General features: G+C 46.4%; 2 protein-coding genes across 2 annotated transcripts; both read right to left on the reverse strand.

Moving 5' to 3' along the window:
• Positions 1 to 146: 146 nt before the first annotated feature.
• On the reverse strand, positions 147 to 4,383 carry pecr (peroxisomal trans-2-enoyl-CoA reductase). The gene is made up of 8 exons (XM_041842734.1): positions 4,027 to 4,383; positions 3,524 to 3,657; positions 3,260 to 3,425; positions 2,967 to 3,048; positions 1,293 to 1,389; positions 1,014 to 1,124; positions 799 to 910; positions 147 to 720 (listed from the first exon to the last, which is right to left on the reverse strand). Exons 1-8 carry the CDS (start codon positions 4,136 to 4,138, stop codon positions 638 to 640), a joined length of 897 nt encoding a protein of 298 aa, XP_041698668.1. The 5' UTR covers positions 4,139 to 4,383; the 3' UTR covers positions 147 to 637.
• A 2,810-nt stretch (positions 4,384 to 7,193) lies between these two features.
• LOC121535549 (60S ribosomal protein L37a) lies at positions 7,194 to 12,962 on the reverse strand. The gene is made up of 4 exons (XM_041842733.1): positions 12,859 to 12,962; positions 10,984 to 11,112; positions 9,452 to 9,534; positions 7,194 to 7,348 (listed from the first exon to the last, which is right to left on the reverse strand). Exons 1-4 carry the CDS (start codon positions 12,859 to 12,861, stop codon positions 7,285 to 7,287), a joined length of 279 nt encoding a protein of 92 aa, XP_041698667.1. The 5' UTR covers positions 12,862 to 12,962; the 3' UTR covers positions 7,194 to 7,284.
• Between the last annotated feature and the right edge of the window lie 2,643 nt (positions 12,963 to 15,605).

The raw sequence follows: 15,605 nt of genomic DNA on the forward strand, positions 1-15,605 counted from the left end.
ATGCTACATTTGGATCGGATAAATCCGCGGACTGATCCACTTATATTTTAAACTATTTGAATCGGGGACTGATGCGTATTGGTGAATCATTACATCCCTAGTCAGAACCATAGACCACATTGTCAGATCTGAGGGAGAAGTCATAGTGCAATGTAAAGGGTGTTTATTGTAAAGGGTGTTATGTTTCTTTATAAGACAGTGACAACATGATGGTTCATATTCAACATTATTGAAACACTAATAACAGCCAATAATCAGGAGAATTATGTCACATAGGCCTATTACCATGTTAATAATATCTTAATTATCTACAATTATGTACAGTACATGAGATACAGACTGATACAGGGTGATTCACTGACACAGGGTGACACAGGGTGACACAGGGTGACACAGGGTAAGGCTGATAGGAAGAGAGCTGACAGATATACAGAGTTCAGCCTCTATATCGACACCAACACTTCCATGAATTCATATTGATTTATATTGATAGCATTCTGATCAGCGTTCTCAAAAACAGTTCTCCAAACATCTACTGTCTGTCTACAATCATACACCTGTCCGTCCGTTGCCATGGGCTGGTCTCCGCGGTGCTGGGTTGGTCTCCGTAGCGAGGACCTTGTTTCCGTAGCGATAGTTAGAGCTTAGCCTTGGGTTTTAGCAGCTCTTTCAGAGTGTCCAGATTCTCTCCCTCTGGGGCTGCAGGCCACGCACTGTGATCTACACACGCACGTGAGAGGTAGGTTATGCACTCGTGTATAATTGTACAAGTAAGTAACGGTGAGTGTGTGTACTTACCTGGTATTTCCCACATAGAGTGGTAAAGACTCTGTCCAGCGTCCACCCTCAGAGTGGCTCCAGAGATGTAGGAGGCGGCAGGAGACAGGAGGAAACACACTGCTGGAGAGATCTACACACAGAGAGGGAGAGGGGAGGGAGCGAGACCGTCAGTCTCAAAGCGGTCTGAAGCACTCTGTGTGCATGCCGTATGTACATAATTGATGTGTGTGTACCTCCTCTGGGACCCCCAGTCTTTTAGCAGGGCTGAAGGGAATAGACATCTTAAACAGTGTTGGTCCAAACTCCTTATAGTTCTCAACAGCTGTCCTGGAGATGATGGTGCCCTGGAAGCGGAGACAGACTGACTGACTGGCTTTAAACCCAGGGTCTTCTGTGGCTAGGTGCCATAACACTGTTAGCCCACTGAGCTTAAGTTAAGGTTTTGAGAGATTTGGGAACAGCTCAATTACAATTCATGCACACCGTGAACACACACACACACACGTACGTACCGGTGCTATGGCGTTGACTCTGACTCCAGACACGGCCCATTCGATGGCCAGAGTCTTAGTTAAGTTATCTACAGCGGCCCGCGCTGCTCCGGTATGACTGGCCAGAGACAATGCAGACGTCAGGGTGTGAGGGCAAGGTCCCCTCAGTAAGGTAGGTAGTGTGTAGAGTTGGTGGTAGGTAGGTAGAGTTGGTGGTAGGTAGGTAGGTAGAGTTGGTGGTAGGTAGGTAGGGAGTTGGTGGTAGGTAGAGTTGGTGGTAGGTAGGTAGGGAGTTGGTGGTAGGTAGGTAGAGTTGGTGGTAGGTAGGTAGAGTTGGTGGTAGGTAGGTAGGTAGGGAGTTGGTGGTAGGTAGGTAGAGTTGGTGGTAGGTAGGTAGGGAGTTGGTGGTAGGTAGGTAGGGAGTTGGTGGTAGGTAGGTAGAGTTGGTGGTAGGTAGGTAGAGTTGGTGGTAGGTAGGTAGGTAGGGAGTTGGTGGTAGGTAGGTAGGGAGTTGGTGGTAGGTAGGTAGAGTTGGTGGTAGGTAGGGAGTTGGTGGTAGGTAGGTAGGTAGGGAGTTGGTGGTAGGTAGGTAGAGTTGGTGGTAGGTAGGTAGAGTTGGTGGTAGGTAGGTAGAGTTGGTGGTAGGTAGGTAGAGTTGGTGGTAGGTAGGTAGGTAGAGTTGGTGGTAGGTAGGTAGGGAGTTGGTGGTAGGTAGAGTTGGTGGTAGGTAGGTAGGGAGTTGGTGGTAGGTAGGTAGGTAGGTAGGGAGTTGGTGGTAGGTAGGTAGGGAGTTGGTGGTAGGTAGGTAGAGTTGGTGGTAGGTAGGTAGAGTTGGTGGTAGGTAGGTAGAGTTGGTGGTAGGTAGGTAGGGAGTTGGTGGTAGGTAGAGTTGGTGGTAGGTAGGTAGGGAGTTGGTGGTAGGTAGGTAGGGAGTTGGTGGTAGGTAGGTAGGTAGGGAGTTGGTGGTAGGTAGGTAGAGTTGGTGGTAGGTAGGTAGGGAGTTGGTGGTAGGTAGAGTTGGTGGTAGGTAGGTAGGTAGGGAGTTGGTGGTAGGTAGGTAGAGTTGGTGGTAGGTAGGTAGAGTTGGTGGTAGGTAGGTAGAGTTGGTGGTAGGTAGGTAGAGTTGGTGGTAGGTAGAGTTGGTGGTAGGTAGGTAGAGTTGGTGGTAGGTAGGTAGAGTTGGTGGTAGGTAGGTAGGTAGAGTTGGTGGTAGGTAGGTAGGTAGAGTTGGTGGTAGGTAGGTAGGTAGAGTTGGTGGTAGGTAGGTAGGTAGGTAGGTAGGTAGGTAGGTAGGTAGGGAGTTGGTGGTAGGTTGAGTTGGTGGTAGGTAGGTAGGTAGGGAGTTGGTGGTAGGTAGAGTTGGTGCTAGGTAGGTAGAGTTGGTGGTAGGTAGGTAGGTAGGGAGTTGGTGGTAGGTAGGTAGTGTGTAGAGTTGGTGGTAGGTAGGTAGGTAGGTAGGGAGTTGGTGGTAGGTAGGGAGTTGGTGGTAGGTAGGTAGTGTGTAGAGTTGGTGGTAGGTAGAGTTGGTGGTAGGTAGGGAGTTGGTGGTAGGTAGAGTTGGTGGTAGGTAGGTAGTGTGTAGAGTTGGTGGTAGGTAGGTAGTGTCTCTTATCAGATTAATTATTGTCAGAGTGTGAGTCAGAGAGAAATAGAGATAGGTCATTGTGTGTCTGGGAGAGAGAGAGAGAGACTCACGCCATGCCTGGGAAGCCTTTCCACATATCAGCGATGATGTTGACGATCACTCCTCCATTCTCCTTCATCCATGCAGCATACACTAGGAAAAAAACACACATCACATTACACACACACATCACGTTACACACACACACACACACACATCACGTTACACACACACACACACACACACATCACACACATACACATACACACACACAGCACACACACACACACACACACACACACACACACACACACACACACACACACACACACACACACACACACACACACACACACACGCCTACCTTCCTTGCAGCACTGGAAGGTTCCAGTGAGGTTGGTGTCTATGACAGCCTTCCATCCCTTAGATGAGGTGTGTTCTGCTGGGCAGCTGAACTGGCCTCCGCCGTTATTTACCAGGTAGTCTATACGGCCATACTGCTGCAACACTGACAAGACCAGAGACTTCACCTACATACACAGAAAAGGTTTACTTTGACACACCGCAGGTTAGTGTGTGTACCCCTTCCTCAACGTGGAAGTTACAGGATGAGTGTGTGTAGACCGACCTCCTCCTCGTTGCGTATGTTACAGGCTATAGGGGTGACGGAGGCAGGGCTAGACTGAGGTATCCTCAGCCTCAGCTCCTCAGCTGCAGCCTCCAACCGCTCCACCTTCCTACTGGAGATCACCACGTTACAGCCTGAGACAGAGGACCCCCACATTTGGCCATAGTGATCATGTACCTTTGAGTTGAGTACAGAAATACACCCAACTACACCTTCAGAAACCTCTCAGCTAGATTTGTAAACAAAACATGAATATTTGTATTTATTACGGACCCCCCCAATATTATATATCGTGTGAGTACTAACCTTTACTGCCAAATGGTATTCACACATGTAGTAGCTACTAAAACGCCATGCCAATTTAATATTGGCTTTTGAACAGAGATCAGTGTATCTAGGGTAAAGTTCACTCAGTGCTGCTATAACCTAGCTAGAGACTCTGCCGGTGTCTAAACGCGCACACACAGAGTAATCGATCCGTCTGAACACAACACACCACCTACCCAGCTGCAGCAGCTCGTTGGAGATGGCTTTGCCGATGCCGGTGCCTCCTCCCGTTACCACCGCCACTTTGTGGTTGAACAGCCCCGCTTTGAACACACTGGAGACGGCCATGTTTCTTCTTGCTACTCGGTGCTGGTCACGTGATCTGTCGTATTTTCGGGCGCCCTCTCCTGGATTCAGCGGGTGTTAAAGCCAACTGAAGTCCTTCAGTTACAACACACCCCCTATGATAGATCCTACAACATTGTCTCTAAGTGTTGTGAGAAGTATCCTTTACTGCAGTTGTAAACTACCTACAATACAGCCTTTAGGCTTTCCTTGTGCCTCAAAACGAATGGGTAATCCACTGTCTACGGAGTTGAGTGCACAAGCCAAGCAGCACATTGAACTATGGTTGAGAGCAGCATGTGTTCAGTGTTGCACATTAATCTAGAAATGTCTGAGCATTTACTCCAACCCTCTATGCAGATCAGACCCCTGAGAACCAGTCAGTGAACATTTACTCCAACCCTCTTTGCAGATCAGACCCCTGAGAACCAGTCAGTGAACATTTACTCCAACCCTCTTTGCAGATCAGACCCCTGAGAACCAGTCAGTGAACATTTACTCCAACCCTCTTTGCACAACATTCGGAAAGTATTCAGACCACTTGACTTTTTCCCACATTTTGTTACAGCCTTATTCTAAAATGGATAGATATATTTTTAAATCCTCATCAATTTACACACAATACCCCATACTGACAAAGCGAAAACAGTTTTAGGAAAGTTTGGGGAAAAAATTAAATAGCAAAAACAAATAACTTATTTACACAAGTACACAGACCCTTTGCTATGAGACTCGAAATCGAGCTCAGGTGCATCCTGTTTCCAATGATCATCATTGATGTTTCTACAACTTGATTGGTGTCCACCCTGTGGTAAATTCAATTGATTGGACATGATTTGGAAAGGCACACACCTGTCTATATAAGGTCCCACAGTTCACAGTCCACGTCAGAACAAAAACCAAGTCATGAGGTCGAAGGAATTGTCCGTAGAGCTCCGAGACAGGATTGTGTCGAGGCACAGATCTGGGGAAGGGTACCAAACAATTTCTGCAGCATTGAAGGTCCCCAAGAACACAGTGGACTCAATCATTCTTAAATGGAAGAAGTTTGGAACCACCAAGACTCTTCCTAGAGCTGGCCGCCCGGCCAAACTGAGCAATAGGGGGAGAAGGGCCTTGGTCAGGGAGGTGACCAAGAACCCGATGGTCACTCTGACAGAGCTCTAGAGTTCCTCTGTGGAGATGGGAGAACCTTCCAGAAGGACAACCATCTCTGCAGCACTCCACCAATCAGGCCTCAATTTTAGAGTGGCCAGACGGAAGCCACTCCTCAGTAAAAGGCACATGACAGCCCGCTTGGAGTTTGCAAAAAAAGCACCTAAAGGACTCTGACCATGAGAAACAAGATTCTCTGGTCTGATGAAACCAAGATCGAACTATTTGGCCTGAATGCCAAGCGTCACGTCTGGAGGAAACCTGGCACCATCCCTACGGTGAAGCATGGTGGTGGCAGCATCATGCTGTGGGGATGTTTTCCAGCTGCAGGGACTGGGAGACTAGTCAGGATCGAGGGAAAGATGAACAGAGCAAAGTAGAGAGATCCTTGATGAAAACTTGCTCCAGAGCGCTCAGGACCTCAGACTGGGGTGAAGGCTCACCTTCCAACAGGACAACAACCTTAAGCACACAGCGAAGACAACGCAGGAGTGACTTCGGCACAGAGCCCGGACTTGAACCCGATCGAACATCTCTGGAGACCTGAAAATAGTTGTGCAGCGACGCTCCCCATCCATCCTGACAGAGCTCGAGAAGATCTGCAGAGAAGAATGGGAGGAACTTGCCTGTATTTGGTCCTCTGTAGCTCAACTGGTAGAGCACGGCGCTTGTAATGTCAGGGTAGTGGGTTCGATCCCCGGGACCACCCATACGTAAAACAAATGTATGCACGCATGACTAAGTCGCTTTGGATAAAAGCGTCTGCTAAATGGCATATTTTTTAAATTCGAGGCTGTAATCGCTGTCAAAGGTGGTTCAACAAAGACCCTCAAAATTGTCAAAGACTCCAGCCACCCTAGTCATAGACTGTTCTCTCTGCTACCGCACGGCAAGCTGTACCGGAGCGCCAAGTCTAGGTCCAAAAGACTTCTCAACAGCTTCTACCCCCAAGCCATAAGACTCCTGAACAGCTAATCATGGCTACCCGGACTATTTGCACTGCCCCCCCATCCCATATTTTTACGCTGCTGCTACTCTGTTAATTATTTATGCATAGTCACTTTAACTCTACCCACATGTACATATTACCTCAACTAGCCGGTGCCCCCGCACATTGACTCTGCACCGGTACCCCCCTGTATATATAGCCTCCCTACTGTTATTTAATTTTACTTCTGCTCTTTTTTTTCTCAACACTTTTGTTGTTGTTGTTTTATTTTTACTTTTTTTGTTAATAAATGCACTGTTGGTTAAGGGCTGTAAGTAAGCATTTCACTGTAATGTCTGCACCTGTTGTATTCGGCGCACATGACCAATAAAATTTGATTTGATTTAAAGGGTCTGAATACTTATGTAAATGTGATATTTCAGTTTAATAAATGTGCAAACATTTCTAACCAGTTTTTGCTTTGTCATTATGGGGTAATGGGTAGATTGTTTATTTTTAATCCATGTTAGAATAAGGCTGTAACTTAACAAAATGCGGAAAAGGTCAAGGGGTCTGAATACTTTCCGAATGCGCTGTAACCATCAGTCCCAAGACCCCATCAATTTATCACACTTTACCTTCATGTCCAGCCCTTATATTTAGCCTCACAATTAAAGTGTTTTACCATTTTTCAGGAATGTTTCCACTGTATTCTTTAGGATCAGATTTAACAGCTTGTTAATCGTACAGAAGAAATGAAATCCAATGGAACAACCCAGAAGTCTGGAGCTCAAACAATATTTTAAAAGTGGTTTGGACGTCCGTTAGCGGGACTGTAGGAGGTAACGTTCAGACACGCCGCTAAGGTGGCGGGCAACAAGTACTGTAAGTTACAACTAGTAACAGCAACACAACTAGTAACAGCAACACAACTAGTAACAGCAACACAACTAGTATAAGAGAGAGACTCGGGTGTTCCGCTCTAGACTGCTTTTTATTGTGGTAGATGTTCGACACAGCGTCCAGCTCAGAAACTGTACACAACAGGTGACGGTCTGGTCCCCCTCTACTGGTCTTTCAGCTCCTTCAGTCTCCTGATGGCCGACTTCACTGTGACTGCAGACGTCGTGCTGGAACACAGAGACCGAACACCAAAGGGGAACAATGGTTTAGCACATACAGTGGAAACATACTGAACAGAAAAGCACAGGAGTCACAAGACACCAAGGGCCGGGCAGTTTCCCGGACACAGATTAAGCCTAGTGCTGGGCTAGTCTGTCTGGTAAACCAGCGGGCTACGGATTGCAGTCAACCCAGATCAGATAAAACTAGGACAACTCAAAGCCCCATGTGATTACAGACTACAGGCACATCCTTCCTAGGACAAATCAAGCTGTCAAATTGGTTGTTGATCATTGCTAGACAACCATTCTCAGGTCTCGCCATAATTGACTTAAATCTGCTGCTAATAGCAACTCCGGTGTAGATTTGGCCTTGTATTTTAGGTTATTGTCCTGCTGAAAGGTGAATTCTTCCTCTAGGATTTTGCCTGTGCTTAGTTAATTTTTTATCCTGAAAAACTCCCCAGTCCATAAGAATTACAAGCACATCCATAACATGATGCAGCCACCACTGCCTGAACATATGGAGAGTGGTACTCTCTAATATTATTATTATTATTATTATATATTATTACTCTGTGCCCCAAACAGAGCACTTTGTATTCAGATTTTTTTTTGCAGTATTACTCTATTGCCTTGTTGCAAACAGGATGAATGTTTGAATATTTTATTATTTTTACTCTCAATGAGGTTAGTACTGTGGAGTAACTACAATGTTGATCCATCCTCTGTTCCCTCCCATCACAGCCATTAAACTCTGTTTTAAAGTCACCATTGGCCTCATGGTGAAATCCCTGATCGGTTTCCTTCCTCTCCGGCAACTGGGTTAGGAAGGACGCCTGTATCTTTGTAGTGACTAGGTGTATTGATACACCATCCAAAGTGTAATTAATAACTTCACCGTGCTCAAAGGGATATTCAATGTTTTTTTTACCCATCTACCAATAGGTGCCCTTCTTTGCGAGGCATTGGAAAACCTCCCTGGTCTTTGTGGTTGAATCTGTGTTTGAAATTCACTGCTCGACTGAGGGACATTACAGATAATTGTATGTGTGAGGTACAGAGATGAGGAAGTCATTCAAAAATCATGTTAAACACTATTATTGCACACAGTGTCCATGCAACTTGTGACTTGTTATGCAAGTTACTCCTGAACTTATGTAGGCTTGCAATAAGGGGTTGAATACTTAAGAAATGTCAGTTTCTCATTTATTAATTTTTAAGAATTTAGAAAAACATAATTCCCATCCAATTGGCGATAGGTTTATGCGCATATTCTAGAATCCGCATAAAGAAAAAATAAGTGAATTTCCCCACCAGTGTTTCCACCCAACAGACTTCTTGTGGATAAAAGTCAGCGCGTGCTGACGTAGTGCTCACAATTTACTGTTTCATTTTGATGTACCGAATAAACATCTGGAGTTCAATGTGTTTCCATTGCATTTTTTCATAAAACTTGCGTTAAATAGCAAATCTCTGGTCTTTGGCACATGCGCTCCAGCCAACAGCTTGCAGATAGTGCGGGTTGAGTAGTCTACATGAAATTACGGATAAAAGCGAGAATATTTTTTATTTGTTAAACAGCAGTTAAGCATTGATCATCATGTCACCAGAATAAGACCCTGGATATTTATTGGAAAGGAGCATCAAGCTCCTCACCGTGCCCTTTCACCACCCTGTGAAGTCAATCATAATTTATTTAATCTGTATCCTAATCAACTGCATGGTTTCCTGAGTCGTAGTGGGAGGAACACACACCATATCATCGCGTGCCTCCAAGTTCACTTCAATATGATGGTTATTATATCAATATTTGGCAAACTGCCATTTGGCGCATAATTAATTTTACAGACAGAAAAATATCCCACCGTGTGGAACGAACAAATAATGTCGCATTTATAAAATTGTACTGAAACTTCCGGTTTCCATCACAGGTGTCGAGATTTTTTTTATATGTATGACTTGACTCAAAAAGACTGTGGATGGAAACGTGATTACAGACCCCTAGTATCATCGGAGGGGGAGATTCAACCAGGGGATAGATGGAGAAGGCCCCCACCCACAGTCCAGATACACAGTTCTATGTCTCCATCCTCAAACTGAGATACTTACTTGTATGTCCAGGCGCCTCCAGCAACAGTCTTCATGCAGGACCCACAGTGCCAGATACCAACAGCCCTCCTCTTCATCTTAGTCTGACGAATAAACACAAGTACCGTTAGTAACGTCCGTCCTGTCCTGTCAGTAACGTCCGTCCTGTACCGTTAGTAACGTCCGCCCTGTACCGTTAGTAACGTCCGTCCTGTCAGTAACGTCCTGTCCTGTCAGTAACGTCCGTCCTGTCCTGTCAGTAACGTCCGTCCTGTCCTGTCAGTAACGTCCGTCCTGTCCTGTCAGTAACGTCCGTCCTGTCCTGTCAGTAACGTCCGTCCTGTCCTGTCAGTAACGTCCGTCCTGTCCTGTCAGTAACGTCCGTCCTGTCCTGTCAGTAACGTCCGTCCTGTCAGTAACGTCCGTCCTGTCCTGTCAGTAACGTCCGTCCTGTACCGTTAGTAACGTCAGTCCTGTACCGTTAGTAACGTCTGTCCTGTCCTGTCAGTAACGTCAGTCCTGTACCGTTAGTAACGTCCGTCCTGTACCGTTAGTAACGTCCGTCCTGTCAGTAACGTCAGTCCTGTACCGTTAGTAACGTCCGTCCTGTACCGCTAGTAACGTCCGTCCTGTACCGTTAGTAACGTCCGTCCTGTCAGTAACGTCCGTCCTGTACCGTTAGTAACGTCCGTCCTGTCAGTAACGTCAGTCCTGTACCGTTAGTAACGTCCGTCCTGTCAGTAACGACAGTCCTGTACCGTTAGTAACGTCAGTCCTGTACCGTTAGTAACGTCAGTCCTGTACCGTTAGTAACGTCAGTCCTGTACCGTTAGTAACGTCAGTCCTGTACCGTTAGTAACGTCAGTCCTGTACCGTTAGTAACGTCAGTCCTGTACCGTTAGTAACGTCAGTCCTGTACCGTTAGTAACGTCAGTCCTGTTCAGTCCTGTACCGTTAGTAACGTCAGTCCTGTACCGTTAGTAACGTCAGTCCTGTACCGTTAGTAACGTCAGTCCTGTACCGTTAGTAACGTCAGTCCTGTACCGTTAGTAACGTCAGTCCTGTACCGTTAGTAACGTCAGTCCTGTACCGTTAGTAACGTCAGTCCTGTACCGTTAGTAACGTCTAACAGTCTAAGCCGTTTAGGGGGGGGGGTTCTACTAAGCTAACATGATATTGTTGTACGATGGTCATACCACAGATCATTTTGCTGTTTGATTAAATTTTTTAGGACCCCTTTAAAGGTATCACAAAAAAAAAAAGATGAATATTGAATAATGTTTTGAAGTGTGTCCTATATCTAAGAGATAAGAATGCTCAGGAAATATTTGTTTTTGGAAACATATGAAAGCCCTTATTCTTTACCTTCAGACCAGTCCTGACCCTAACATCTCCAGTTTAAACTGACGGATTTGATGGGGATTTTTCTCTCTCAAAATTGTTACTTAGATTGACGCATCGGTGCATTAATAGACATCAGGAACAAAACATGTTGCCGTCCATGTGTGAGAGGTGTGTATCATGTATTTGGCGACTGGGGGGGGGGGCAGTACCTTGCCACAGAAGGAGCAGGTGTACTTTGCGTGCTGGCTGATCTCAATCTTCTTCACCATCTTCCTGAGCGACGCGCCGTAACGCGTGCCATATTTACCCACGATCCCCACCTTCTTGGTGCGCTTGGCCTGAGGAAGAGGGAGACACCAAAGTTACAACACTTCATACAAAATTAATACTCAAACCCCCATCTTACGGCGTTAGCCTTTATGGTGGGAAATACCTCAACAGTGGCGCTGAGGACAAACACTTAGCGAACACTGGCAGTGTTATATTAAAATAGCCGGGGTTCAACCAGCCTATGACCTGTCATGGTGACCGGGCGAAGCCGGAGCACCCCACTCAAATCTAACTACAATCTGCACAGCTCGGTTGTTGTCAACAAGGCAGCATGATCCATCATTCAAACTAGAAAGGCAAACAATGCGTTTTTATCAAAAGCAATCAACTTTGCATGTGAAAATACATAATGCTACTCATGAAGCTACGTGCTAACCTACATCACTTGTTTTGAGCAGACTTCGCCATCCGCCAGAATGGGACATGCCCGAGAGACAGCTCGCTTCCAAAACGAATGCAATCCCTTTTCACCCGGTGCAAACTACGGCTACCCAGGCCAACTCAATCCCTTTTCACCCGGTGCAAACTACGGCTACCCAGGCCAACTCAATCCCTTTTCACCCGGTGCAAACTACGGCTACCCAGGCCAACTCAATCCCTTTTCACCCGGTGCAAACTACGGCTACCCAGGCCAACTCAATCCCTTTTCACCTGGTGCAAACTACGGCTACCCAGGCCAACTCAATCCCTTTTCACCCGGTGCAAACTACGGCTACCCAGGCCAACTCAATCCCTTTTCACCCGGTGCAAACTACGGCTACCCAGGCCAACTCAATCCCTTTTCACCCGGTGCAAACTACGGCTACCCAGGCCAACTCAATCCCTTTTCACCCGGTGCAAACTACGGCTACCCAGGCCAACTCAATCCCTTTTCACCCGGTGCAAACTACGGCTACCCAGGCCAACTCAATCCCTTTTCACCCGGTGCAAACTACGGCTACCCAGGCCAACTCAATCCCTTTTCACCCGGTGCAAACTACGGCTACCCAGGCCAACTCAATCCCTTTTCACCCGGTGCAAACTACGGCTACCCAGGCCAACTCAATCCCTTTTCACCCGGTGCAAACTACGGCTACCCAGGCCAACTCAATCCCTTTTCACCCGGTGCAAACTACGGCTACCCAGGCCAACTTAATATAATCCCCTTAATACTAGTAAGGCAATGACCTCACCAGCATTTTCTCAAACATTACACAACTTGGCAAGCCAACTACCCACATATAACTAACCATGCACTAGCCAGCTAACTAGGACTTTGATTTCTTGGCATATAGATAACATGGTGGATATATCTAGATAGAGAATGCTCTACAACCACGCTCGGGAATACAGTTACATTTGTGCAAACATTAGCTAACGTTAACAAGCCACTGATGACCTCAGTCTACTCCGGCGAGGACACACACTGTGGCAAGTAACTAGCCTTTACAGATAGTTCAACTACTGTAGCTATTGACATAACCAAGCATGGTTCGTGACTGCTGCAGATAACGTTACAAAAACCACAAACACATACTTGTAACTAGCTTGCTAACGGGACCCCATTTTAACCATGCACGTACTGTGCGGCCATTTCTATGACTACCAGGTATGCGAACACTAAAAACATGTATTTTGGCCATTCGTTCTCAAAAATATCTGCAATAACTTGTGGAGCGAATTATATAACCGGCCATCAGATAAATTGTTCTACCAGTATTCGCTTTAGATTAGTTAGATGGGTGTGGATTAGGAAGGGGACATGTTCGTCTCACCATTGTAGTTCAGGAGACGTAGGTCCAAAGAGGAGGCGCACAGGACGCAGGCGCAATTTACCCCTGTGGTATGAGTTGCATTGTGGGATGTTGGCGCCGTTCACTCTCCCCGCTCAGCAACGCTTCCACTGCTAGTGGTGCACGACTCCAGTATTTTCGGAGTCAACTCCGACTCTTGTGATTGGAGTCGAAATGAGTCGACTTTTGCTCGACTCCGACTTCTGTGGTTGGAGTCGTAGGAGTCAACTCGTGCACACTGAAACGGATGCGCACACAGACACACCATCTCATTATTGCAGTCCTACTAGGAAGACTACATTTGCGTTCTATAAAATGACTATTTTGTTTAAATATAGAAGGTGATGTGTAGGAACTATAATATTTCAGTTATATTTGTGCTGTGTGCTGCCTTGACAGATCCCATGGGATGATGCTGCGCACTCTTTTCTGATAAACATATCCCATGTTATAGCCCTATTTATACCACTAGAGAGGTCCTCTGTAGCTCAGCTGGTAGAGCACGGTGCTTGTAACGCCAGGGTAGTGGGTTCGATCCCCGGGACCACCCGTATGTAAAAATTTATGCACACATGACAGTAAGACGCTTTGGATAAAAGCGTCTGCTAAATGGCATATTATATTATATTAGAGGTTGGTTTTGTAATTATTATCCAAGCATGTGCATTATTCCAGAGGAGGATTCACACAGGATGAGTTTTTCCAAACTGCCCCCCGTCATTATTTTTTAAATTCTATTTTTATTGAATTGACTGGGAATACAGATGGCGCTGGAGGGGATGGCTGCCGTTTTATGGACTCTTAACCAACCGTAATATTTTGTGTGTTTTTTTGCATTGTTTGTAACTTATTTTGTACATAATGTTCTGCTACCGTCTCTTATGACCGAAAAGAGCTTCTGGATATCAGAACAGCGATTACTCACCTTGAACTGGACAAATAATTTTTCTTTAATGAGACGGACAAGAGGGATTTGCTCCAGACACCCGACTGGGCCCTCATCCCCGTCATTCACAGTAGAAATAAAAGGAGATATCGCGGAAGGAGATCGGGGTGCTTGGTAAGAAGCCGGCGACGAGTGGCTAATCTGCCTTTGCCATCGATACTATTGGCCAATTTACAATCGCTTGATAATAAAGTGGACGAACTACAAGCATGTATATCCTACCAACGGGACATTAAAAACTGTAATATCTTATGTTTCACTGAGTCGTGGCTGAATCAATAAGTGCATCGATGACGTCGTCCCTACAGTGACTGTACGTACATACATTTACATTTTAGTCAACATCCGCACTGAGCTAAAGGGTAGAGCTGCCACTTTCAAGGAGCGGGACTCTAACCCGGACGCTTATAAGAAATCTGCTATATAAGAAATCCTGCTATGCCCTCCGACGAACCATCAAACAGGCAAAGAGTCAATACAGGACTAAGATTGAATCATACTACACCGGCTCTGACGCTCGTCGGATGTGGCAGGGCTTGAAAACTATTACAGACTACAAAGGGAAGCACAGCCGCGAGCTGCCCAGTGACACGAGCCTACCAGACGAGCTAAATTACTTCTATGCTCGCTTCGAGGCAAGTAACACTGAAACATGCATGAGAGCATCAGCTGTTCCGGATGACTGTGTGATCACGCTCTCCGTAGCCGATGTGAGTAAGACCTTTAAACAGGTCAACATTCACAAGGCAGCAGGGCCAGACGGATTACCAGGACGTGTACTCCGAGCATGTGCTGACCAACTGGCAAGTGTCTTCGCTGACATTTTCAACCTCTCCCTGTCTGAGTCTGTAATACCAACATGTTTCAAGCAGACCACCATAGTCTCTGTGCCCAAGAACACTAAGGTAACCTGCCTAAATGACTACCGACCCGTAGCACTGACGTCTGTAGCCATGAAGTGCTTTGAAAGGCTGGTCATGGCTCACATCAACACCATTATTCCAGAAACACTAGACCCACTCCAATTTGCATACCGCCCCAACAGATCCACAGATGATGCAATCTCTATTGCACTCCACACTGCCCTTTCACACCTGGACAAAAGGAACACCTATGTGAGAATGCTATTCATTGACTACAGCTCAGCGTTCAACACCATAGTGCCCTCAAAGATCATCACTAAGCTAAGGACTCTGGGACTAAACACCTCCCTCTGCAACTGGATCCTGGACTTCCTGACGGGCCGCCCCCAGGTGGTAAGGGTAGGGAACAACACATCCGCCACGCTGATCCTCAACACGGGGGCCCCTCAGGGGTGCGTGCTCAGTCCCCTCCTGTACTCCCTGTTCACTCATGACTGCATGGCCAGGCACGACAAAATTGTCAAAGACTCCAGCCACCCTAGTCATAGACTGTTCTCTCTGCTACCGCACGGCAAGAGGTACCGGAGCGCCAAGTCTAGGTCCAAGAGGCTTCTAAACAGCTTCTACCCCCAAGCCATACGACTCCTGAACATCTAATTAAATGGCTACCCAGACTATTTGCATTTGTCTCTGTTGTCTGCTTGTGAGACTGCTTCTGACATGCTGATAGAGTCCTGGCTTTAACAATCTCTTTGATGTTGGAATCTTTGTCTTCAGCCTTCTTCCCATTAGTAGTTGTGCAGGTGAGAGCCCTACTCCATCCAGGGGTGTGTTTCTGTACTCAAGGAGAGCTATGTAAGGATCTCCGTTGCTGTCTCGTGCTTTTTTCAACAGGTTCTTCACAGTCTGAACTGCTCTCT

Source organism: Coregonus clupeaformis, chromosome 21 (assembly GCF_020615455.1).
Source record: "Coregonus clupeaformis isolate EN_2021a chromosome 21, ASM2061545v1, whole genome shotgun sequence".
NCBI classification, from domain to species: domain Eukaryota; kingdom Metazoa; phylum Chordata; class Actinopteri; order Salmoniformes; family Salmonidae; genus Coregonus; species Coregonus clupeaformis.

Excerpts from the sequence above, each read along its gene's own strand:
- pecr (XM_041842734.1), bottom strand. The coding sequence starts at position 4,138 with ATGGCCGTCTCCAGTGTGTTCAAAGCGGGGCTGTTCAACCACAAAGTG. Across the intron at positions 3,426-3,523 it reads ACATACGCAACGAGGAGGAG|GTGAAGTCTCTGGTCTTGTC; the intron begins GTCGGTCTACAC and ends CTGTGTATGTAG. Across the intron at positions 1,390-2,966 it reads AAAGGCTTCCCAGGCATGGC|TCATACCGGAGCAGCGCGGG; the intron begins GTGAGTCTCTCT and ends GTCTCTGGCCAG.
- LOC121535549 (XM_041842733.1), bottom strand. Across the intron at positions 9,535-10,983 it reads CCTGCTCCTTCTGTGGCAAG|ACTAAGATGAAGAGGAGGGC; the intron begins GTACTGCCCCCC and ends TTTATTCGTCAG. Across the intron at positions 7,349-9,451 it reads GGAGGCGCCTGGACATACAA|CACGACGTCTGCAGTCACAG; the intron begins GTAAGTATCTCA and ends TCTGTGTTCCAG.